At 47.9% G+C, this 26,605-nt stretch overlaps 1 protein-coding gene across 1 annotated transcript in view; it reads left to right on the plus strand.

The window, feature by feature from the left end:
• Window positions 1-26,605, plus strand: part of LOC129866062 (ankyrin repeat and sterile alpha motif domain-containing protein 1B-like) — a 355,742-nt gene that overhangs the window by 106,206 nt on the left and 222,931 nt on the right. The window contains exons 4-6 of the mRNA XM_055939185.1: window positions 16,787-16,939; window positions 18,466-18,612; window positions 23,146-23,221. Of these exons, the coding sequence (XP_055795160.1) occupies window positions 16,787-16,939; window positions 18,466-18,612; window positions 23,146-23,221 (376 nt within the window). The remainder of the gene's footprint in view (window positions 1-16,786; window positions 16,940-18,465; window positions 18,613-23,145; window positions 23,222-26,605) is intronic.

Here is a 26,605-nt window from a genome sequence, read left to right on the forward strand (position 1 = left end):
TATGACAGACAGGTAATGGTGTGTTGATAGCAGAACACGTTATGACAGATAGGTATTGGTGTGTTATTAGCAGCACACGTTATGACAGACAGGTATTGGTGTGTTATTAGCAGCACACGTTATGACAGACAGGTATTGGTGTGTTATTAGCAGAACACGTTATGACAGACAGGTATTGGTGTGTTATTAGCAGAACACGTTATGACAGACAGGTATTGGTGTGTTATTAGCAGAACACGTTATGACAGACAGGTATTGGTGTGTTGTTAGCAGAACACGTTATGACAGCCAGGTATTGGTGTGTTATTAGCAGCACACGTTATGACAGACAGGTATTGGTGTGTTATTAGCAGAACACGTTATGACAGACAGGTATTGGTGTGTTATTAGCAGAACACGTTATGACAGACAGGTATTGGTGTGTTATTAGCAGCACACGTTATGACAGACAGGTATTGGTGTGTTATTAGCAGAACACGTTATGACAGACAGGTATTGGTGTGTTATTAGCAGAACACGTTATGACAGACAGGTATTGGTGTGTTATTAGCAGAACACGTTATGACAGACAGGTATTGGTGTGTTATTAGCAGCACACGTTATGACAGACAGGTATTGGTGTGTTATTAGCAGAACACGTTATGACAGACAGGTATTGGTGTGTTGTTAGCAGAACACGTTATGACATACAGGTATTGGTGTGTTGTTAGCAGAACACGTTATGACAGACAGGTATTGGTGTGTTATTAGCAGCACACGTTATGACAGACAGGTATTGGTGTGTTATTAGCAGAACACGTTATGACAGACAGGTATTGGTGTGTTATTAGCAGAACACGTTATGACAGACAGGTATTGGTGTGTTATTAGCAGAACACGTTATGACAGACAGGTATTGGTGTGTTATTAGCAGAACACGTTATGACAGACAGGTATTGGTGTGTTATTAGCAGAACACGTTATGACAGACAGGTATTGGTGTGTTATTAGCAGAACACGTTATGACAGACAGGTATTGGTGTGTTATTAGCAGAACACGTTATGACAGACAGGTATTGGTGTGTTGTTAGCAGAACACGTTATGACAGCCAGGTATTGGTGTGTTATTAGCAGCACACGTTATGACAGACAGGTATTGGTGTGTTATTAGCAGAACACGTTATGACAGACAGGTATTGGTGTGTTATTAGCAGAACACGTTATGACAGACAGGTATTGGTGTGTTATTAGCAGCACACGTTATGACAGACAGGTATTGGTGTGTTATTAGCAGCACACGTTATGACAGACAGGTATTGGTGTGTTATTAGCAGAACACGTTATGACAGACAGGTATTGGTGTGTTATTAGCAGAACACGTTATGACAGACAGGTATTGGTGTGTTATTAGCAGAACACGTTATGACAGACAGGTATTGGTGTGTTATTAGCAGCACACGTTATGACAGACAGGTATTGGTGTGTTATTAGCAGAACACGTTATGACAGACAGGTATTGGTGTGTTATTAGCAGAACACGTTATGACATACAGGTATTGGTGTGTTGTTAGCAGAACACGTTATGACAGACAGGTATTGGTGTGTTATTAGCAGCACACGTTATGACAGACAGGTATTGGTGTGTTATTAGCAGAACACGTTATGACAGACAGGTATTGGTGTGTTATTAGCAGAACACGTTATGACAGACAGGTATTGGTGTGTTATTAGCAGAACACGTTATGACAGACAGGTATTGGTGTGTTATTAGCAGAACACGTTATGACAGACAGGTATTGGTGTGTTATTAGCAGAACACGTTATGACAGACAGGTATTGGTGTGTTATTAGCAGAACACGTTATGACAGACAGGTATTGGTGTGTTATTAGCAGAACACGTTATGACAGACAGGTATTGGTGTGTTATTAGCAGCACACGTTATGACAGACAGGTATTGGTGTGTTATTAGCAGAACACGTTATGACAGACAGGTATTGGTGTGTTATTAGCAGAACACGTTATGACAGACAGGTATTGGTGTGTTATTAGCAGAACACGTTATGACAGACAGGTATTGGTGTGTTATTAGCAGAACACGTTATGACAGACAGGTATTGGTGTGTTATTAGCAGAACACGTTATGACAGACAGGTATTGGTGTGTTATTAGCAGAACACGTTATGACAGACAGGTATTGGTGTGTTATTAGCAGAACACGTTATGACAGACAGGTATTGGTGTGTTGTTAGCAGAACACGTTATGACAGACAGGTATTGGTGTGTTGTTAGCAGAACACGTTATGACAGACAGGTATTGGTGTGTTATTAGCAGCACACGTTATGACAGACAGGTATTGGTGTGTTATTAGCAGAACACGTTATGACAGACAGGTATTGGTGTGTTGTTAGCAGAACACGTTATGACAGACAGGTATTGGTGTGTTATTAGCAGCACACGTTATGACAGACAGGTATTGGTGTGTTGTTAGCAGCACACGTTATGACAGACAGGTATTGGTGTGTTATTAGCAGAACACGTTATGACAGCCAGGTATTGGTGTGTTATTAGCAGCACACGTTATGACAGACAGGTATTGGTGTGTTATTAGCAGAACACGTTATGACAGACAGGTATTGGTGTGTTATTAGCAGCACACGTTATGACAGACAGGTATTGGTGTGTTATTAGCAGCACACGTTATGACAGCCAGGTATTCGTGTGTTGTTAGCAGAACACGTTATGACAGACAGGTATTGGTGTGTTATTAGCAGCACACGTTATGACAGACAGGTATTGGTGTGTTGTTAGCAGAACACGTTATGACAGACAGGTATTGGTGTGTTATTAGCAGCACACGTTATGACAGACAGGTAATGGTGTGTTGATAGCAGAACACGTTATGACAGATAGGTATTGGTGTGTTATTAGCAGCACACGTTATGACAGACAGGTATTGGTGTGTTATTAGCAGCACACGTTATGACAGACAGGTATTGGTGTGTTATTAGCAGAACACGTTATGACAGACAGGTATTGGTGTGTTATTAGCAGAACACGTTATGACAGACGGGTATTGGTGTGTTATTAGCAGCACACGTTATGACAGACGGGTATTGGTGTGTTGTTAGCAGAACACGTTATGACAGACAGGTATTGGTGTGTTGTTAGCAGAACACGTTATGACAGACAGGTATTGGTGTGTTGTTAGCAGAACACGTTATGACAGACAGGTATTGGTGTGTTGTTAGCAGAACACGTTATGACAGACAGGTATTGGTGTGTTGTTAGCAGAACACGTTATGACAGACAGGTATTGGTGTGTTGTTAGCAGAACACGTTATGACAGACAGGTATTGGTGTGTTGTTAGCAGAACACGTTATGACAGACAGGTATTGGTGTGTTGTTAGCAGAACACGTTATGACAGACAGGTATTGGTGTGTTGTTAGCAGAACACGTTATGACAGACAGGTATTGGTGTGTTGTTAGCAGAACACGTTATGACAGCCAGGTGTTGGTGTGTTGTTAGCAGAACACGTTATGACAGCCAGGTATTGGTGTGTTATTAGCAGAACACGTTATGACAGACAGGTATTGGTGTGTTATTAGCAGAACACGTTATGACAGACAGGTATTGGTGTGTTATTAGCAGAACACGTTATGACAGACAGGTATTGGTGTGTTATTAGCAGAACACGTTATGACAGACAGGTATTGGTGTGTTATTAGCAGAACACGTTATGACAGACGGGTATTGGTGTGTTATTAGCAGAACACGTTATGACAGACGGGTATTGGTGTGTTATTAGCAGCACACGTTATGACAGACGGGTATTGGTGTGTTGTTAGCAGAACACGTTATGACAGACGGGTATTGGTGTGTTGTTAGCAGAACACGTTATGACAGACAGGTATTGGTGTGTTGTTAGCAGAACACGTTATGACAGACAGGTATTGGTGTGTTGTTAGCAGAACACGTTATGACAGCCAGGTATTGGTGTGTTATTAGCAGAACACGTTATGACAGACAGGTATTGGTGTGTTATTAGCAGAACACGTTATGACAGACAGGTATTGGTGTGTTATTAGCAGAACACGTTATGACAGACAGGTATTGGTGTGTTATTAGCAGCACACGTTATGACAGACAGGTATTGGTGTGTTATTAGCAGCACACGTTATGACAGACAGGTATTGGTGTGATGTTAGCAGAACACGTTATGACAGACAGGTATTGGTGTGTTGTTAGCAGAACACGTTATGACAGACAGGTATTGGTGTGTTGTTAGCAGAACACGTTATGACAGACAGGTATTGGTGTGTTGTTAGCAGAACACGTTATGACAGCCAGGTATTGGTGTGTTATTAGCAGAACACGTTATGACAGACAGGTATTGGTGTGTTATTAGCAGAACACGTTATGACAGACAGGTATTGGTGTGTTATTAGCAGAACACGTTATGACAGACAGGTATTGGTGTGTTATTAGCAGCACACGTTATGACAGACAGGTATTGGTGTGTTATTAGCAGCACACGTTATGACAGACAGGTATTGGTGTGATGTTAGCAGCACACGTTATGACAGACAGGTATTGGTGTGTTATTAGCAGAACACGTTATGACAGGCAGGTATTGGTGTGTTATTAGCAGAACACGTTATGACAGACAGGTATTGGTGTGTTATTAGCAGAACACGTTATGACAGACAGGTATTGGTGTGTTATTAGCAGAACAAGTTATGACAGACAGGTATTGGTGTGTTATTAGCAGAACACGTTATGACAGACAGGTATTGGTGTGTTATTAGCAGAACACGTTATGACAGACAGGTATTGGTGTGTTATTAGCAGAACACGTTATGACAGACAGGTATTGGTGTGTTATTAACAGAACACGTTATGACAGACAGGTATTGGTGTGTTATTAGCAGCACACGTTATGACAGACAGGTATTGGTGTGTTATTAGCAGAACACGTTATGACAGACAGGTATTGGTGTGTTATTAGCAGAACACGTTATGACAGACAGGTATTGGTGTGTTATTAGCAGAACACGTTATGACAGACAGGTATTGGTGTGTTGTTAGCAGAACACGTTATGACTGCCAGGTATTGGTGTGTTGTTAGCAGAACACGTTATGACAGCCAGGTATTGGTGTGTTATTAGCAGAACACGTTATGACAGCCAGGTATGGGTGTGTTATTAGCAGCAGGTAGCTGTTGCTTATAGCTCATTCAGCGATTATGCGCTGTCTGCTGGCTGATATCAGTAAGCTGTCAGAGCTAATGGAAATATATTGGCTTCCTTTGACAACATGGAGTGACGGTTCCCTGTCTCTATCCCACCCTCTCTGTATCAGCAGTGCGCACAGTTCTGTTATGGAAGATTCCACTATAGAAAGGGGAGGAGGGGGGATAGAAAAGGGGTAACGGAGCGTTTGATTGGCCCGTCAGGCGCAGTGCTGTAGCAGGCTGTAGTGTTTTTGCCCCCTGCGTCGGTCAGTATGTGTTTACTGTGTGGGTTTGTGTCTTTTACCTTTTTTTCATCACTGTTCTCTCTCTCTTTCCCTCTCTTCTCTCGCTCTCTCTCTTCTCTCTCTATCTTTCCCTCTCTCTTCTCTCTCTCTCTTTCCCTCTCTTCTCTCGCTCTCTCTCTTCTCTCACTCTCTCTTCTCTCTTTTTCTATCTCACTCTCTTTACCCCTCTCGCTCTCTTTACCTCTCTCGCTCTCTCTTTACCTCTCTCGCTCTCTCTTTACCTCTCTCGCTCTCTCTTTACCTCTCTCGCTCTCTCTTTACCTCTCTCGCTCTCTCTTTACCTCTCTCGCTCTCTCTTTACCTCTCTCGCTCTCTCTTTACCTCTCTCGCTCTCTCTTTACCTCTCTCGCTCTCTCTCTCGCGCTCTCTCGATTTCTCTCTCGCGCTCTCTCTCTCTCCTTCCCTCCACTGTACTGCAGAGAGGAATAAATTAAAGAGGGATGAGGAGAGGAAGAGGGGAGTGCCATAGCTCTCGAGGGAAGAGGGAGCAGGCATGTACTGAGGCACAAAAGTGGTAGGAGAGGGGGAGTGTGTATGTGTGAAGAGAATATTCCAGGGGTGTATGCTGTTTCAGAGTCAGGGGGAAAGAAGGCAATAGCAGTGAAAAAAGGGGGGTCTGGAATAGTATGTATGTTCATACTATACATGCCCGTGTGTGTATATATGTATGTGTTTGTGTACCTTTTCCTTGATGACAGCTTTGCACACTCTTGGCATTCTCTCAACCAGCTTCATGAGGAATGCTTTCCAACAGATTTGAAGGAGTTCCCACATATGCTGAGCACTTGTTGGCTGCTTTTCCTTCACTCTGCGGTCCAACTCATCGGTCCAACTCATGTCATCTGTAAAATAGCCTCCAACACTCTACTCAACAAACTGGATGCAGTCTATCACAGTGCCACCCGTTTTGTCACCAAAGCCCCATACACTACCCACCATTGCAACCTGTACGCTCTCGTTTGTTGGCGCTCGCTTCATACTCGTCGCCAAACCCACTGGCTACAGGTTATCTACAAGTCTCTGCTAGGTAAAGCCCCGCCTTATCTCAGCTCACTGGTCACCATAGCAGCACCCACCCGTAGCACGCGCTCCAGAAGGTATATCTCACTGGTCACCACCAAAGCCAATTCCTCCTTTGGTCGTCTTTCCTTACAGTTATCTGCTGCCAATGACTGGAACGAACTGCAAAAATCTCTGAAGCTGGAAACACTTATCTCCCTCACTAGCTTTAATCACCAGCTGTCAGAGCAGCTCACTGATTACTGCACCTGTACATAGCCTATCTATAATTTAGCCCAAACAACTACCTCTTCCCCTACTGTATTTATTTAGCTCCTTTGCACCCCATTATTTCTATTTCTACTTTGCACATTCTTCCACTGCACATCTACCATTCCAGTGTTTTACTTGCTATATTGTATTTACTTCGCCACCATGGCCTTTTTTTGCCTTTACCTCCCTTATCTCACCTCATTTGCTCACATTGTATATAGACTTATTTTTCTACTGTATTATTGACTGTGTGTTTTGTTTATTCCATGTGTAACTCTGTGTTGTTGTATGTGTCAAATTGCTATGCTTTATGTTGGCCAGGTCGCAGTTGCAAATGAGAAATTGTTCTCAACTAGCCTACCTGGCGAAATAAAATAAATAAAAAACACACTCTCTACTCACACACCCACACAGTACACACACAAAATTAGGAGGAAAAGGATGTTTCCTCTATTAATTGAACCAGCACATTACTTTCCATTCAATCTCATGTCCACAATGAACCCTGATGTGCCTGTGTGTGCGTATGTGAGAGAGAACGTGTTTCTGAGAGTGTTTGTCTGTAAGAGGGAGAAACAGAGAGAGACTGTGTGTGTGTATATATATGTGTGTGTGTGTGTGTGTGTATGTATGTGTGTACATATATATGTGTGTGTGTGTGTGTGTATATATATATATGTATATATATATATATATATATATATATATATATATATATATATATATATATGTATATATATATATATGTATATATATATATATGTATATGTATATATATATATGTATATGTGTTTATATATGTATATGTGTATATATGTATATATATATATGTATATATATGTATATGTGTATATATGTATATATATATATGTATATATATATATGTATATATATGTATGTGTGTGTCTGTGTAAATATATGTGTGTGGTATACAGTATCAACAGCATGCTTGTGGAACCAGTCATTCCTTTTTGTAACGCTCTCCTGCTGTGCTCTGCACTACCCTGTACGGCTGTGCTCTGTACTACCCTGTACGGCTGTGCTCTGTACTACCCTGTACGGCTGTGCTCTGTACTACCCTGTACGGCTGTGCTCTGTACTACCCTGTACGGCTGTGTCCTGTACTACCTTGTACGGCTGTGTCCTGTACTACCTTGTACGGCTGTGTCCTGTACTACCTTGTACGGCTGTGTCCTGTACTACCTTGTACGGCTGTGTCCTGTACTACCTTGTACGGCTGTGTCCTGTACTACCTTGTACGGCTGTGTCCTGTACTACCTTGTACGGCTGTGTCCTGTACTACCTTGTACGGCTGTGTCCTGTACTACCCTGTACGGCGGTGTCGTGTACTGCCCTGTACGGCGGTGTCGTGTACTGCCCTGTACGGCGGGGTCGTGTACTGCCCTGTACGGCGGTGCTCTGTACTGCCCTGTACGGCGGTGTCGTGTACTGCCCTGTACGGCGGTGTCGTGTACTGCCCTGTACGGCGGTGTCGTGTACTGCCCTGTACGGCGGTGTCGTGTACTGCCCTGTACGGCGGTGTCGTGTACTGCCCTGTACGGCGGTGTCGTGTACTGCCCTGTACGGCGGTGTCGTGTACTGCCCTGTACGGCGGTGTCGTGTACTGCCCTGTACGGCGGTGTCGTGTACTGCCCTGTACGGCGGTGCTCTGTACAGCCCTGTACGGCGGTGCTCTGTACAGCCCTGTACGGCGGTGCTCTGTACAGCCCTGTACGGCGGTGCTCTGTACTGCCCTGTACGGCGGTGCTCTGTACAGCCCTGTACGGCGGTGCTCTGTACAGCCCTGTACGGCGGTGCTCTGTACAGCCCTGTACGGCGGTGCTCTGTACAGCCCTGTACGGCGGTGCTCTGTACAGCCCTGTACGGCGGTGCTCTGTACAGCCCTGTACGGCGGTGCTCTGTACAGCCCTGTACGGCGGTGCTCTGTACAGCCCTGTACGGCGGTGCTCTGTACTGCCCTGTACGGCGGTGCTCTGTACTGCCCTGTACGGCGGTGCTCTGTACAGCCCTGTACGGCGGTGCTCTGTACAGCCCTGTACGGCGGTGCTCTGTACAGCCCTGTACGGCGGTGCTCTGTACAGCCCTGTACGGCGGTGCTCTGTACAGCCCTGTAAGGCGGTGCTCTGTACTGCCCTGTACGGCGGTGCTCTGTACTGCCCTGTACGGCGGTGCTCTGTACTGCCCTGTACGGCGATTATTATCCTGAGCATGTGACCTGACAAGGAGGTTGTGTGGTACTGACCATAGACCAGGGATGTGCAATAGTCCCCCCTCCCTCACCTTGCGAGCAAAACATTTTAGCATCACCCCTGCAATTGTACACATTTTGCCATTTTTTTATATGACATCTGAGTGACTACTAAAAGGAGGGCTGCCAGTTGCCCATCCCTGACAGAGACTGTTAGCAGGGGGGCATAGAAGGCTACACTGACCATAGACTGTTAACAGGGGGGATAGAAGGCTACACTGACCATAGACTGTTAGCAGGGGGGATAGAAGGCTACACTGACCATAGACTGTTAGCAGGGGGGATAGAAGGCTACACTGACCATAGACTGTTAGCAGGGGGGATAGAAGGCTACACTGACCATAGACTGTTAGCAGGGGGGATAGAAGGCTACACTGACCATAGACTGTTAGCAGGGGGGATAGAAGGCTACACTGACCATAGACTGTTAGCAGGGGGGATAGAAGGCTACACTGACCATAGATTGTTAACAGGGGGGATAGAAGGCTACACTGACCATAGACTGTTAGCAGGGGGGATAGAAGGCTACACTGACCATAGACTGTTAGCAGGGGGGATAGAAGGCTACACTGACCATAGACTGTTAACAGGGGGGGTAGAAGGCTACACTGACCATAGACTGTTAGCAGGGGGGATAGAAGGCTACCCTGACCATAGATTGTTAACAGGGGGGGATAGAAGGCTACACTGACCGTAGACGGACAGCAGGGGGGATAGAAGGCTACACTGACCATAGATTGTTAACAGGGGGGATAGAAGGCTACACTGACCATAGATTGTTAACAGGGGGGATAGAAGGCTACACTGACCAGAGACTGTTAACAGGGGGGGATAGAAGGCTACACTGACCATAGACTGTTAACAGGGGGGATAGAAGGCTACACTGACCATAGACTGTTAGCAGGGGGGATAGAAGGCTACACTGACCATAGACTGTTAGCAGGGGGGATAGAAGGCTACACTGACAGAGACTGTTAACAGGGGGGGATAGAAGGCTACACTGACCATAGACGGACAGCAGGGGGGATAGAAGGCTACACTGACCATAGACTGTTAGCAGGGGGGGATAGAAGGCTACACTGACCATAGATTGTTAGCAGGGGGGATAGAAGGCTACACTGACCATAGACTGTTAACAGGGGGGTTAGAAGGCTACACTGACCATAGACTGTTAACAGGGGGGTTAGAAGGCTACACTGACCATAGACTGTTAGCAGGGGGGTTAGAAGGCTACACTGACCATAGACTGTTAGCAGGGGGGATAGAAGGCTACACTGACCATAGACTGTTAGCAGGGGGATCGAAGGCTACACTGACCATAGATTGTTAACACGGGGGGATAGAAGGCTACACTGACCATAGATTGTTAACAGGGGGGATAGAAGGCTACACTGACCATAGATTGTTAGCAGGGGGGATAGAAGGCTACCCTGACCATAGACTGTTAACAGGGGGGGATAGAAGGCTACACTGACCATAGACGGACAGCAGGGGGGATAGAAGGCTACACTGACAGAGACTGTTAACAGGGGGGATAGAAGGCTACACTGACAGAGACTGTTAACAGGGGGGATAGAAGGCTACACTGACCATAGACTGTTAGCAGGGGGGGATAGAAGGCTACACTGACCATAGATTGTTAGCAGGGGGGGTAGAAGGCTACACTGACCATAGACTGTTAACAGGGGGGATAGAAGGCTACACTGACCATAGACTGTTAACGGGGGGGATAGAAGGCTACACTAACCATAGACTGTTAGCAGGGGGGATAGAAGGCTACACTGACCATAGACTGTTACCAGGGGGGATAGAAGGCTACACTGACCATAGACTGTTAGCAGGGAGGGATAGAAGGCTACACTGACCATAGACTGTTAGCAGGGGGGATAGAAGGCTACACTGACCATAGACTGTTAGCAGGGGGGGATAGAAGGCTACACTGACCATAGACTGTTAGCAGAAGGCTACACTGACCATAGACTGTTAGCAGAAGGCTACACTGACCATAGACTGTTAGCAGGGGGGATAGAAGGCTACACTGACCATAGACTGTTAGCAGGGGGGATAGAAGGCTACACTGACCATAGACTGTTAGCAGGGGGGATAGAAGGCTACACTGACCATAGACTGTTAGCAGGGGGGATAGAAGGCTACACTGACCATAGACTGTTAGCAGGGGGGATAGAAGGCTACACTGACCATAGACTGTTAGCAGGGGGGATAGAAGGCTACACTGACCATAGACTGTTAACAGGGGGGGATAGAAGGCTACACTGACCATAGACTGTTAACAGGGGGGATAGAAGGCTACACTGACCATAGACTGTTAGCAGGGGGGATAGAAGGCTACACTGACCATAGACTGTTAGCAGGGGGGATAGAAGGCTACACTGACCATAGACTGACAGCAGGGGGGGATAGAAGGCTACACTGACCATAGACGGACAGCAGGGGGGGATAGAAGGCTACACTGACCATAGACTGTTAGCAGGGGGGATAGAAGGCTACACTGACCATAGACTGTTAGCAGGGGGATAGAAGGCTACACTGACCATAGACTGTTAGCAGGGGGGATAGAAGGCTACACTGAACATAGACTATTAACAGGGGGGGATAGAAGGCTACACTGACCATAGACTGACAGCAGGGGGGATAGAAGCCTACACTGACAGAGACTGTTAACAGGGGGGATAGAAGGCTACACTGACCATAGACTGTTAGCAGGGTGGGATAGAAGGCTACACTAACCATAGACTGTTAACGGGGGGGATAGAAGGCTACACTAACCATAGACTGTTAACGGGGGGGATAGAAGGCTACACTAACCATAGACTGTTAGCAGGGGGGATAGAAGGCTACACTGACCATAGACTGTTAACAGGGGGGATAGAAGGCTACACTGACCATAGACTGTTAGCAGGGGGGATAGAAGGCTACACTGACCATAGACTGTTAACAGGGGGGATTGAAGGCTACACTGACCATAGACTGTTAGCAGGGGGGATAGAAGGCTACACTGACCATAGATTGTTAACAGGGGGGGATAGAAGGCTACACTGACCATAGACTGTTAGCAGGGGGGATAGAAGGCTACACTGACCATAGACTGACAGCAGGGGGGGATAGAAGGCTACACTGACCATAGACGGACAGCAGGGGGGGATAGAAGGCTACACTGACCATAGACTGACAGCAGGGGGATAGAAGGCTACACTGACCATAGATTGTTAACAGTGGGGATAGAAGGCTACACTGACCATAGACTGTTAGCAGGGGGGATAGAAGGCTACACTGACCATAGATTGTTAACACGGGGGGATAGAAGGCTACACTGACCATAGACTGTTAGCAGGGGGGATAGAAGGCTACACTGACCATAGATTGTTAACAGGGGTGATAGAAGGCTACACTGACCATAGACTGTTAGCAGGGGGGATAGAAGGCTACACTGACCATAGACTGTTAGCAGGGGGGATAGAAGGCTACACTGACCATAGACTGTTAACAGGGGGGGATAGAAGGCTACACTGACCATAGACTGTTAGCAGGGGGGATAGAAGGCTACCCTGACCATAGACTGTTAGCAGGGGGGATAGAAGGCTACACTGACCATAGACTGTTAGCAGGGGGGATAGAAGGCTACACTGACCATAGACTGTTAACAGGGGGATAGAAGGCTACACTGACCATAGACTGTTAGCAGGGGGATCGAAGGCTACACTGACAGAGACTGTTAACAGGTGGGTAGAAGGCTACACTGACCATAGACTGTTAGCAGGGGGGATAGAAGGCTACCCTGACCATAGATTGTTAACAGGGGGGGATAGAAGGCTACACTGACCGTAGACAGACAGCAGGGGGGATAGAAGGCTACACTGACCATAGATTGTTAACAGGGGGGATAGAAGGCTACACTGACCATAGATTGTTAACAGGGGGGATAGAAGGCTACACTGACCAGAGACTGTTAACAGGGGGGATAGAAGGCTACACTGACCATAGACTGTTAGCAGGGGGATCGAAGGCTACACTGACCATAGATTGTTAACACGGGGGGATAGAAGGCTACACTGACCATAGATTGTTAACAGGGGGGATAGAAGGCTACACTGACCATAGATTGTTAGCAGGGGGGATAGAAGGCTACCCTGACCATAGACTGTTAACAGGGGGGGATAGAAGGCTACACTGACCATAGACGGACAGCAGGGGGGATAGAAGGCTACACTGACAGAGACTGTTAACAGGGGGGATAGAAGGCTACACTGACCATAGACGGACAGCAGGGGGGATAGAAGGCTACACTGACCATAGACTGTTAGCAGGGGGGGATAGAAGGCTACACTGACCATAGATTGTTAGCAGGGGGGGTAGAAGGCTACACTGACCATAGACTGTTAACAGGGGGATAGAAGGCTACACTGACCATAGACTGTTAACGGGGGGGATAGAAGGCTACACTAACCATAGACTGTTAGCAGGGGGGATAGAAGGCTACACTGACCATAGACTGTTACCAGGGGGGATAGAAGGCTACACTGACCATAGACTGTTAGCAGGGAGGGATAGAAGGCTACACTGACCATAGACTGTTAGCAGGGGGGATAGAAGGCTACACTGACCATAGACTGTTAGCAGGGGGGATAGAAGGCTACACTGACCATAGACTGTTAGCAGAAGGCTACACTGACCATAGACTGTTAGCAGAAGGCTACACTGACCATAGACTGTTAGCAGGGGGGATAGAAGGCTACACTGACCATAGACTGTTAGCAGGGGGGATAGAAGGCTACACTGACCATAGACTGTTAGCAGGGGGGATAGAAGGCTACACTGACCATAGACTGTTAGCAGGGGGGATAGAAGGCTACACTGACCATAGACTGTTAGCAGGGGGGATAGAAGGCTACACTGACCATAGACTGTTAGCAGGGGGGATAGAAGGCTACACTGACCATAGACTGTTAACAGGGGGGATAGAAGGCTACACTGACCATAGACTGTTAACAGGGGGGATAGAAGGCTACACTGACCATAGACTGTTAGCAGGGGGGATAGAAGGCTACACTGACCATAGACTGTTAGCAGGGGGGATAGAAGGCTACACTGACCATAGACTGACAGCAGGGGGGGATAGAAGGCTACACTGACCATAGACGGACAGCAGGGAGGGATAGAAGGCTACACTGACCATAGACTGTTAGCAGGGGGGATAGAAGGCTACACTGACCATAGACTGTTAGCAGGGGGATAGAAGGCTACACTGACCATAGACTGTTAGCAGGGGGGATAGAAGGCTACACTGAACATAGACTATTAACAGGGGGGGATAGAAGGCTACACTGACCATAGACTGACAGCAGGGGGGATAGAAGGCTACACTGACAGAGACTGTTAACAGGGGGGATAGAAGGCTACACTGACCATAGACTGTTAGCAGGGTGGGATAGAAGGCTACACTAACCATAGACTGTTAACGGGGGGGATAGAAGGCTACACTAACCATAGACTGTTAACGGGGGGGATAGAAGGCTACACTAACCATAGACTGTTAGCAGGGGGGATAGAAGGCTACACTGACCATAGACTGTTAACAGGGGGGATAGAAGGCTACACTGACCATAGACTGTTAGCAGGGGGGATAGAAGGCTACACTGACCATAGACTGTTAACAGGGGGGATAGAAGGCTACACTGACCATAGACTGTTAGCAGGGGGGATAGAAGGCTACACTGACCATAGACTGACAGCAGGGGGGGATAGAAGGCTACACTGACCATAGACGGACAGCGGGGGGGATAGAAGGCTACACTGACCATAGACTGACAGCAGGGGGATAGAAGGCTACACTGACCATAGATTGTTAACAGTGGGGATAGAAGGCTACACTGACCATAGACTGTTAGCAGGGGGGATAGAAGGCTACACTGACCATAGATTGTTAACAGGGGGGGATAGAAGGCTACACTGACCATAGACTGTTAGCAGGGGGGATAGAAGGCTACACTGACCATAGACTGACAGCAGGGGGGGATAGAAGGCTACACTGACCATAGATTGTTAACAGGGGGGGATAGAAGGCTACACTGACCATAGACTGACAGCAGGGGGATAGAAGGCTACACTGACCATAGACGGACAGCAGGGGGGGATAGAAGGCTACACTGACCATAGACTGTTAGCAGGGGGGATAGAAGGCTACACTGACCATAGACTGTTAGCAGGGGGGATAGAAGGCTACACTGAACATAGACTATTAACAGGGGGGGATAGAAGGCTACACTGACCATAGACTGACAGCAGGGGGGATAGAAGGCTACACTGACAGAGACTGTTAACAGGGGGGATAGAAGGCTACACTGACCATAGACTGTTAGCAGGGGGGGATAGAAGGCTACACTAACCATAGACTGTTAACGGGGGGGATAGAAGGCTACACTAACCATAGACTGTTAACGGGGGGGATAGAAGGCTACACTAACCACAGACTGTTAGCAGGGGGGATAGAAGGCTACACTGACCATAGACTGTTAACAGGGGGGATAGAAGGCTACACTGACCATAGACTGTTAGCAGGGGGGATAGAAGGCTACACTGACCATAGACTGTTAGCAGGGGGGATAGACGGCTACACTGACCATAGATTGTTAACAGGGGGGATAGAAGGCTACACTGACCATAGACTGTTAGCAGGGGGGATAGAAGGCTACACTGACCATAGACTGACAGCAGGGGGGATAGAAGGCTACACTGACCATAAACTGACAGCAGGGGGATAGAAGGCTACACTGACCATAGATTGTTAACAGTGGGGATAGAAGGCTACACTGACCATAGACTGTTAGCAGGGGGGATAGAAGGCTACACTGACCATTGATTGTTAACAGGGGGGGATAGAAGGCTACACTGACCATAGACTGTTAGCAGGGGGGATAGAAGGCTACACTGACCATTGACTGTTAGGAGGGGGGATAGAAGGCTACACTGACCATAGACTGTTAACAGGGGGGATAGAAGGCTACACTGACCATAGACTGTTAACAGGGGGGATAGAAGGCTACACTGACCATAGACTGTTAGCAGGGGGGATAGAAGGCTACACTGACCGTAGACTGACAGCAGGGGGGGATTGAAGGCTACACTGACCATAGATTGTTAACAGGGGGGGATAGAAGGCTACACTGACCATAGACTGACAGCAGGGGGATAGAAGGCTACACTGACCATAGACGGACAGCAGGGGGGGATAGAAGGCTACACTGACCATAGACTTTTAGCAGGGGGGATAGAAGGCTACACTGACCATAGACGGACAGCAGGGGGGGATAGAAGGCTACACTGACCATAGACTTTTAGCAGGGGGGATAGAAGGCTACACTGACCATAGACTGTTAGCAGGGGGGATAGAAGGCTACACTGACCATAGACTGTTAGCAGGGGGGATAGAAGGCTACACTGACCATAGACTGTTAGCAGGGGGGGATAGAAGGCCACTGTGGGCAGTTCTGGGACAGATGAATTGGGTTGAAGAGAAGCACACTGCCCTGGAGATTCAGGAGAGTCCTCTGGTCAACTGTGTGTGTGACACTAGAGTTTGTCCCACACAGTAGATGGAGCTGTGGATGCAAAGACTGACAGTCCATGAGGTCAACATAATAGATGGATCCATATTGTGAAGCGATACATAGTTTTTTTACTCAGACAGTTGTTCCCCCCTGTATACAGAACCATGAGAGGGAGACAGCGCTGCACTGTGCGGCCCAGTACGGCCACTCTGAGGTGGTGTCCATCCTACTGCAGGAGCTGACAGACCCCACCATGAGGAACAGCCGCGACGAGACGCCCCTGGACCTGGCCGCGCTCTACGGACGACTTCAGGTGAGGATGGACCTGAGCAAGGTTTCTTTCTTCTACAGAGTTTCCCCAAGCCAATCTGCCTCTGATTCTGCTTTTTCTCTGTGGTCTAGAAAATTATTTTATAAATGCATTGGATAGAGAGAGAGAGGGTGTTTGAGAGTTGTGCCAGTTTAGGACTACAACAATACACTATATATACAAAAGTATGTGGACACCCCTTCAAATTAGTGGATTTGGCTGTTTCAGCCACACCCGTTGCTGACAGGTGTAAGTAATTGAGCACACAGCCATGCAATCTCCATAGTCACACATTGGCAGTAGAATGGCCTTACTGAAGAGTTCAGTGACTCAACATGGTGCCGTCATAGGATGTCACCTTTCCAACAAGTCAGTTCATCAAATTTCTACCCTGCTAGAGCTGCTCCAGTCAACTATAAGTACTGTTATTGTCAGGTGGAAACGTCTAGGAGCAACAACGGCTCAGACACGAAGTGGTAGCCACACAATTTCACAGAATGGGACTCCCGAGTGCTGATGCGTGTAGCGCGTAAAAATCGTCTGTCCTCGGTTGAAACACCACCGAGTTCCAAACTGGAAGCAACTTCAGCACAATAACTGTTTGTTGGGAGCTTCATGAAATGGGATTCCATGGCTGAGCAGCCAAACACAAGCCTAAGATAACCATGGTCAATGTCAAGCGTATGCTGGAGTGGTCTAAATCTCGCCGCAATTGGACTATGGAGCAGTGGAAACGCGTTCTCTGGAGTGATGAATCACACTTCACCATCTGGCAGTCCGACGAATCTAGATTTGGCAGATGCCAGAAGAACACTACCTGGCCAATGCATAGTGCCAACTGTAAAGTTTGGTGGAGGAGGAATAATGGTCTGGGGCTGTTTTTCATGGTTTGGGCCCCTTAGTTTCAGTGAAGGGAAATCTTAACGCTACAGCATACAATGACATTCTAGACGATTCTGTGCTTCCAACTTTGTGGCACAGTTTGGGGAAGGCCCTGTTTCAGAATGACAATGCCCCCGTGCACAAAGCGAGGTCCATACCGAAATGGTTTGTCGATTGGTGCGGAAGAACTTGACTGGTCTGCACAGAGCCCTGATCTCAACCCCATCGAACAGCTTTGGAATGAAATGGAATGCCGACAGCGAGCCAGGCCTAATCGCCCAACATCAGTGCGCAACATCACTAATGCTCTTGTGGCTGAAAGGAAGCAAGTCCCCACAGTAATGTTCCAACATCTAGTGGAAAGCCTTCCCAGAAGAGTGGAGGCTGTTATAGCAGCAAAGGGGGGACCAACTCCATATTAATGCCTATGATTTTGAAATGAGATGTTCGACGAGGAGATGTCCACATACGTTTGGTCCTGACGTGGCTTGTGGTCTTGACTGTCTGAAAACAAAGTAACGGACAAGGGCCTGTATCAAATAACTACACATTTAGATCTTAGATCTCATGTCCTTTGGGCTTGAACCCCTCTCTCCTCCCCTCTCCTCCCTTCTCCTCCCCTCTCCTCCCTTCTCCTCCCTTCCCAGGTGGTCTGTATGTTGGTGACCGCCCACCCCAACCTGATGAGCAGCCATGGGACAAGGCGCCACACACCCCTGCACCTGGCCGCCCGCAACGGGCACCACTCAGCCGTGCACACCCTGCTGGAGGCCGGCATGGACGTCAACTCCCAGGTCAGCGGTCTAGGGGTCAGGGTCACTGTGGAGTCAGGGGTGGGTGGGGATGGGTTGGGAGGGGGGTGAGGAGGGTGTCGTAGGTTAGCTTTTATACTGCAGGTGTGTTATTGTGGGGGGGGGGGGGGGGGTCACTCTCCGTTTCTACTTCAATACAACATGTTCTCCTGTAGAGGGAGGAGAAGAGAGGTGAGCTAAATGTCAACTCAGCCTGAAAGGAAATCTCCTCCCAAAAACAATCTTTTGGTATTTGTTTCATTTTGTCAGCAATCAAGTTTTCAAGATAGGTGACTTTCAAAATACAGAAATAATCCCTGTATGATGCATTTAGCATCACCTGGTAGTCAGGGTGAAACCAGGCTTCAGCTTTGTAACAGTTCTCTTCCCTCCTGCAGGAGTTGCTCCAGTAAATCGGTCTCTTTAGCTCAAGATACACTCTCTCCTCTCTCCTTGTAATGAATGTTTCAAGCCTGTCTCCTGTGTTTTTAATGAGTTGGTTCTGTATCTAAGGAGAATCTTCCTTCTACTCAACCTCTTTCTGAATATGGTTTTGCGGTAATATTAGCAGAACACAGCAACGTACAGTGTGTGTGTGTTTGTGAGGCGTGGTCGGAGTAGGTCAAGGATGAGTTTGAGATGTGTGTGTGTTGTCTTCATACATACAGTATGGTACTGTGTGTGTGTGTGATTGCTTAAGATACAGAACATGTGTGTGTGTGTGGGGGGGGGGGGGGGGGGGGGGGGGTGTAGAATGATCTGGTTATTGAAATAAGTGAATAATTGATGGGGAACAGAGAGGGAGACAAGGATGAGAGTAGTACGGGGTGTTCCTGAGTTCATACACCCTCTCTCTCTTCACCCCGCCCCTCTCTCTCTTCACCCTGCCCCTCTCTCGCTTCACCTCGCCCCTCTCTCTCTTCACCCTCCCCTCTCTCTTCTCCCCTCCCCTCTCTCTCTCTTCACCCGCCCCTCTCTCTCTTCACCCCGCCCCTCTCTCTCTTCACCCCGCCCCTCTCTCTCTTCACCCCGCCCCTCTCTCTCTTCACCCCGCCCCCCTCTCTCTTCACCCCGCCCCTCTCTCTTCACCCCGCCCCTCCTCCTTCACCCCGCCCCTCTCTCTCTTCACCCCGCCCCTCTCTCTCTTCACCCCGCCCCTCTCTCTCTTCACCCCGCCCCTCTCTCTCTTCACCCCGCCCCTCTCTCTCTTCACCCCGCCCCTCTCTCTCTTCACCCCGTCCCTCTCTCTCGCTTCTCCCCTCCCCTCTCTCGCTTCTCCCCTCCCCTCTCTCGCTTCTCCCCTCCCCTCTCTCTCTTTACCCTCCCCTCTCTCTCTTCACCCTTCCCTCTCTCTTTTCTACCCTCCCCTCTCTCTCTCTCTTCACCCTCCCCTCTCTCTTTTCTACCCTCCCCTCTCTCTCTCTCTTCACCCTCCCCTCTCTCTCTTCACCCTCCCCTCTCTCTCTTCACCCCGCCCCTCTCTCTCTTCACCCCGCCCCTCTCTCTCTTCACCCCCGCCCCTCTCTCTCTTCACCCCCGCCCCTCTCTCTCTTCACCCCCGCCCCTCTCTCTCTTCACCCCCGCCCCTCTCTCTCTTCACCCCCGCCCCTCTCTCTCTTCACCCCCGCCCCTCTCTCGCTTCACCCCCGCCCCTCTCTCGCTTCACCCCCGCCCCTCTCTCGCTTCACCCCCGCCCCTTTCTCGCTTCACCCCGCCCCTCCCTCTCTCTTCACCCCGCCCCTCCCTCTCTCTTCACCCCGCCCCTCCCTCTCTCTTCACCCCGCCCCTCTCTCTCTTCACCCCGCCCCTCTCTCTCTTCAACCCGCCCCTCTCTCTCTTCAACCCGCCCCTCTCTCTCTTCATCCCGCCCCTCTCTCTCTTCACCCCGCCCCTCTCTATCTTCACCCCGCCCCTCTCTCTTCACCCCGCCCCTCTCTCTCTTCACCCCGCCCCTCTCTCTCTTCACCCCCGCCCCTCTCTCGCTTCACCCCCGCCCCTCTGTCGTTTCACCCCCGCCCCTCTGTCGTTTCACCCCCGCCCCTCTGTTGCTTCACCCCCGCCCCTCTGTCGCTTCACCCCCGCCCCTCTCTCGCTTCACCCCCGCCCCTCTCTCTCTCTCTCTCTCTTCTCTCTCTCAAAAGCCACACTGTCAGATCTGTGCTTTGACATTAAGGAGTGGAAGGAACATACAGTCCCACAGATGGTGGGGTAAATAGCAGTGTGCGTCAGTGCCTAGTACAATAATTACATTAAAGCCCATCGTTTGAATGAATAATGAATGAGGTTATCTCTCTCTCTCTCCCTCTCTCATTCCCTCTCTCTCTAATAATGAGGGTATTCTATATGGAGAGACCTGCTGCTCTGTAGGCAGGTAGAGAACCAAGGGCAAAAGTTGAGCCTGCTGGATATAAACACACACACATTCAGACCCCCCTGACACACACACACCTACTTCTTCAAGCTGTAAAGTGAATCTGAAACTATATTGAAAAAGTGTCAAACTATATTGAAAGGCCCCGAGTTGCTCAGCGGTCTAAGGCACTGCATCACAGTGCTGAGGCACCACTACAGCCTGGGGTTCGAAACCCCAGCTGTGTCACATGACTGGAATGTGACTGGAAGCCCCATAGGGCGGCATACGATTGGCCTAGCACCGTCCCGGTTAGGGGAGGGTTTGGCCTGGTGGGCTTTCCTTGGCTCATCACGCTCTAGTGATACCTAGTACTGAGCGATTAATCAACATTTCATTTTTTTCTGGTAATTCAACTAATTTACCGACGTCGGTTCAATTACTTGAGTTCCATTTAGTTCAGTTTTTTTGTGAGTCCAACATGCTGTTTCTCTAGAGAGAAATCAAATTATTCATGAGAGAAGTCTGAGAAGTCAAGAACTGTGTGGGACACTGGGCTGAAGGGAGTTGTGGTTTTCATTAAGCAAATATTCAACCTAGATCAGCGCAGAAACATGGTAATTGACTACAATGACCATAATCCATTGTGCCAGTTTTTTCCAGATCAGAGAGGAGCAAGCGAAGCGAGTGGTTTCACTCTCGACAAAATCTGTCCAAAATATGCCCAATACGTTTCCATGGGTTTATTTTGGACCTAAACTTGTCTCCTGCCTTCCCGCCTTTGTGACAACAACACTGGTTGTTTTGGTGGAGACATGCGTCTCGTCATTGTCTACAGACCTCTGGATGGAGACAATGGAATATTTTCAATGTTCTGGCTATTGAATGTTCACTTTTTGGTTTTGGAATTTCCATGAAACAGCTCTATAGTCATTGTAAGGTCATTATTTCATAATACATTTAATGGGACTTCAAAAAGCGCGTCTAGGTGGGTCATGTTTCGGAGTTGCAGCGACGAGACAAGGTCGTAACTGGCAATGGGAGAAAATGTAAAGAAAAGAAAAACAAAAAACAAAAGAAAGGCCCAACACCAAAACAAAACCCCCCTCAGTCTTCAGTCAAACAGATAGGAAGTCAATCTTCTTTGTAAATCGATTTCCTCATTTTCCAGTGACATCACCAACTAATCACCATTGGAAACGACACAGGAAGTGGTTTGAGGGGGGAAGTGGGGGAGGGTCTGCCGGTTTTGGTTTCCTGTCCCTCGATGTATGCGTGTGTGCTTCCTCCAAACTCATCGCACAGTCACCTCCAGTTCCATGTCACCGTGGGTTGTGGAAGCTTTTTGCCTTTTCTCGATTTGGATCTTTTACATTCCTGTTTTTGACCTGGTCTTCTGGATTCTGTGGTATTGGACGATCAGATGCCCTTTCATTGTCATGCTTTGACCTTTGAACTGTAAGGGTCAGTCAGATTCACCTGGATTGGGTGTGTGGGAACACAGGAGGAGCGGTTCTGGGTTTTGATTGGTCGATGTGTTGGATTTTTGGGGTCTTTCTTTCTGTGTTGGTAATACCTTGGTGATAGAGGAAAGACAAGGTATAGTGCGTGTACACACACACACACACACACACACACACACACACACACACACACACACACACACACACACACGCGCGCACACAGCATGCTTGTTGCAATTAGTCACAAGGCAGGAGCCTGGCTGGGTGTTAGTGTGAGAGATCCAGTGTGTGTGTGCGTCTCTGTGTGTTTTTAACATGCTTGTCTAAGTAATCACAGTTACTGTACACTAAATATTTGACAACTATGGAAATCTAAGATGGCACCCACAAATTGATGTCCACAGTTTCTCTGCATTGCATCATGCCACCAATAGACCAATGTATTATACAGGGCCTAATGCCACTAGCATCCAGGCCATATGGAGAGGGAGGAAACTGCTGTGTATTTGGAATGGGACGTTTCCATCATGCGACTCTGTGTACAAAGAGTTTTCTTGGGCGATGTCTTAAAATAAATGTTTCTTTCTCTCCCACATCACCCTCCCCTCTCTTGCCTTCTATTATTCGGTCTCCTCTCTCTCTCTGTCTCTCTCTCTGTCTCTCTATGTGTCTCTGTCTCTATCTCTGTCTCTCTCACTCTCTCTCTCTCTCACTCTTTCTCAGACGGAGAATGGCAGTGCTCTCCACGAGGCAGCTCTCTATGGGAAGATGGATGTGGTTCGTCTGCTGCTAGACTCAGGTGGGTGTCATGAGGGAGTCCATGTACCCCCCCCCCCCCCCATACCCCTGTCCCTGTTCCTGTTCCTATGTGTATGTAAACCTGTCCCCTGTGTTTACCCCCTCATACCTCTGTCCCTGTTCCTGTTTTTATGTGTATGTAAACCTGTCCCCTGTGTTTACCCCCTCATACCTCTGTCCCTGTTCCTGTTCTTATGTGTATGTAAACCTGTCCCCTGTGTTTACCCCCCTCAGACCTCTGTTCCTGTTCTTATGTGTATGTAAACCTGTCCCCTGTGTTTACCCCCCTCATACCTCTGTTCCTGTTCTTATGTGTATGTAAACCTGTCCCCTGTGTTTACCCCCCTCATACCTCTGTCCCTGTTCCTGTTCTTATGCGTACGTAAACCTGTCCCCTGTGTTTACCCCCCTCATACCTCTGTCCCTGTTCCTGTTCTTATGCGTACGTAAACCTGTCCCCTGTGTTTACCCCCCTCATACCTCTGTCCCTGTTCCTGTTCTTATGCGTACGTAAACCTGTCCCCTGTGTTTACCCCCCTCATACCTCTGTCCCTGTTCCTGTTCTTATGCGTACGTAAACCTGTCCCCTGTGTTTACCCCCCTCATACCACTGTCCCTGTTGTTATGTGTATGTAAACATGTCCCCTTTGTTTACCCCCCTCATACCTCTGTTCCTGTTCTTATGTGTATGTAAACCTGTCCCCTGTGTTTACTCCCCTCATACCTCTGTTCTTATGTGTATGTAAACCTGTCCCCTGTGTTTACCCCCCTCATACCTCTGTTCCTGTTCTTATGTGTATGTAAACCTGACCCCTGTGTTTACCCCCCTCATACCTCTGTTCCTGTTCTTATGTGTATGTAAACCTGTCCCCTGTGTTTACCCCCCCTCATACCTCTGTCCCTGTTCCTGTTCTTATGCGTACGTAAACCTGTCCCCTGTGTTTACCCCCCTCATACCACTGTCCCTGTTGTTATGTGTATGTAAACCTGTCCCCTGTGTTTACCCCCCTCATACCTCTGTCCCTGTTCCTGTTCTTATGTGTATGTAAACCTGTCCCCTGTGTTTACCCCCTCATACCTCTGTCCCTGTTCCTGTTCTTATGTGTATGTAAACCTGTCCCCTGTGTTTACCCCCCTCATACCTCTGTCCCTGTTCCTGTTCTTATGTGTATGTAAACCTGTCCCCTGTGTTTACCTCCCTCATACCTCTGTTCCTGTTCTTATGTGTATGTAAACCTGTCCCCTGTGTTTACCCCCCCCTCATACCTCTGTTCCTGTTCTTATGTGTATGTAAACCTGTCCCCTGTGTTTACCCCCTCATACCTCTGTTCCTGTTCTTATGTGTATGTAAACCTGTCCACTGTGTTTACCCCCTTCATACCTCTGTTCCTGTTCTTATGTGTATGTAAACCTGTCCCCTGTGTTTACCCCCCCCCCCTCATACCTCTGTTCCTGTTCTTATGTGTATGTAAACCTGACCCCTGTGTTTACCCCCCTCATACCTCTGTTCCTGTTCTTATGTGTATGTAAACCTGTCCACTGTGTTTACCCCCCTCATACCTCTGTTCCTGTTCTTATGTGTATGTAAACCTGTCCACTGTGTTTACCCCCCTCATACCTCTGTTCCTGTTCTTATGTGTATGTAAACCTGTCCACTGTGTTTACCCCCCTCATACCTCTGTTCCTGTTCTTATGTGTATGTAAACCTGTCCACTGTGTTTACCCCCCTCATACCGCTGTTCCTGTTCTTATGCGTATGTAAACCTGTCCACTGTGTTTACCCCAATACTGCTGCTGATCTATCTAAAACAAATGTAAGGGATGAATAATAATATGTACATATTATATAATCATGTTTCATAGCTGTGCTGTCATGCCCCTCTCCCTAACTGTCAGTCAGTTTTACAGTAGATGTGGTGAGAGAGAGAGGGGGACAGTAGATGATATAGAGAGAGACAGTAGATGATATAGAGAGAGACAGTAGATGATATGGAGAGAGACAGTAGATGATATGGAGAGAGACAGTAGATGATATGGAGAGAGACAGTAGATAATATGGAGAGAGACCGTAGATGATATGGAGAGAGACAGTAGATGATATGGAGAGAGACAGTAGATGATATGGAGAGAGACTGTAGATGATATGGAGAGAGACTGTAGATGATATGGAGAGAGACAGTAGATGATATGGAGAGAGACAGTAGATGATATGGAGAGAGACAGTAGATGATATGGAGAGAGACAGTAGATGATATGGAGAGAGACAGTAGATGACATGGAGAGAGACAGTAGATGACATGGAGAGAGACAGTAGATGACATGGAGAGAGACAGTAGATGACATGGAGAGAGACAGTAGATGACATGGAGAGAGACAGTAGATGACATGGAGAGAGACAGTAGATGATATGGAGAGAGACAGTAGATGATATGGAGAGAGACAGTAGATGATATGGAGAGAGACAGTAGATGATATGGAGAGAGACAGTAGATGATATGGAGAGCGAGAGTGACGGTAGATGATATGGAGAGCGAGAGTGACGGTAGATGATATGGAGAGAGAGAGAGGGGGACAGTAGATGATATGGAGAGAGACAGTAGATGATATGGAGAGAGACAGTAGATGATATGGAGAGAGACAGTAGATGATATGGAGAGAGACAGTAGATGATATGGAGAGAGACAGTAGATGATATGGAGAGAGACAGTAGATGATATGGAGAGAGACAGTAGATGATATGGAGAGAGACAGTAGATGATATGGAGAGAGACAGTAGATGATATGGAGAGAGACAGTAGATGATATGGAGAGCGAGAGTGACGGTAGATGATATGGAGAGCGAGAGTGACGGTAGATGATATGGAGAGAGAGAGAGGGGGACAGTAGATGATATGGAGAGAGACAGTAGATGATATGGAGAGAGACAGTAAATGATATGGAGAGAGACAGTAGATGATATGGAGAGAGACAGTAGATGATATGGAGAGAGACAGTAGATGATATGGAGAGAGACAGTAGATGATATGGAGAGAGACAGTAGATGATATGGAGAGAGACAGTAGATGATATGGAGAGAGACAGTAGATGATTTGGAGAGAGACAGTAGATGATTTGGAGAGAGACAGTAGATGATTTGGAGAGAGACAGTAGATGATATGGAGAGAGACAGTAGATGATATGGAGAGAGACAGTAGATGATATGGAGAGAGACAGTAGATGATATGGAGAGCGAGAGTGACGGTAGATGATATGGAGAGCGAGAGTGACGGTAGATGATATGGAGAGCGAGAGTGACGGTAGATGATATGGAGAGCGAGAGTGACGGTAGATGATATGGAGAGAGAGAGAGGGGGACAGTAGATGATATGGAGAGAGACAGTAGATG

Source organism: Salvelinus fontinalis, chromosome 11 (assembly GCF_029448725.1).
Source record: "Salvelinus fontinalis isolate EN_2023a chromosome 11, ASM2944872v1, whole genome shotgun sequence".
In the NCBI taxonomy this organism is placed as follows: Eukaryota; Metazoa; Chordata; class Actinopteri; order Salmoniformes; family Salmonidae; genus Salvelinus; species Salvelinus fontinalis.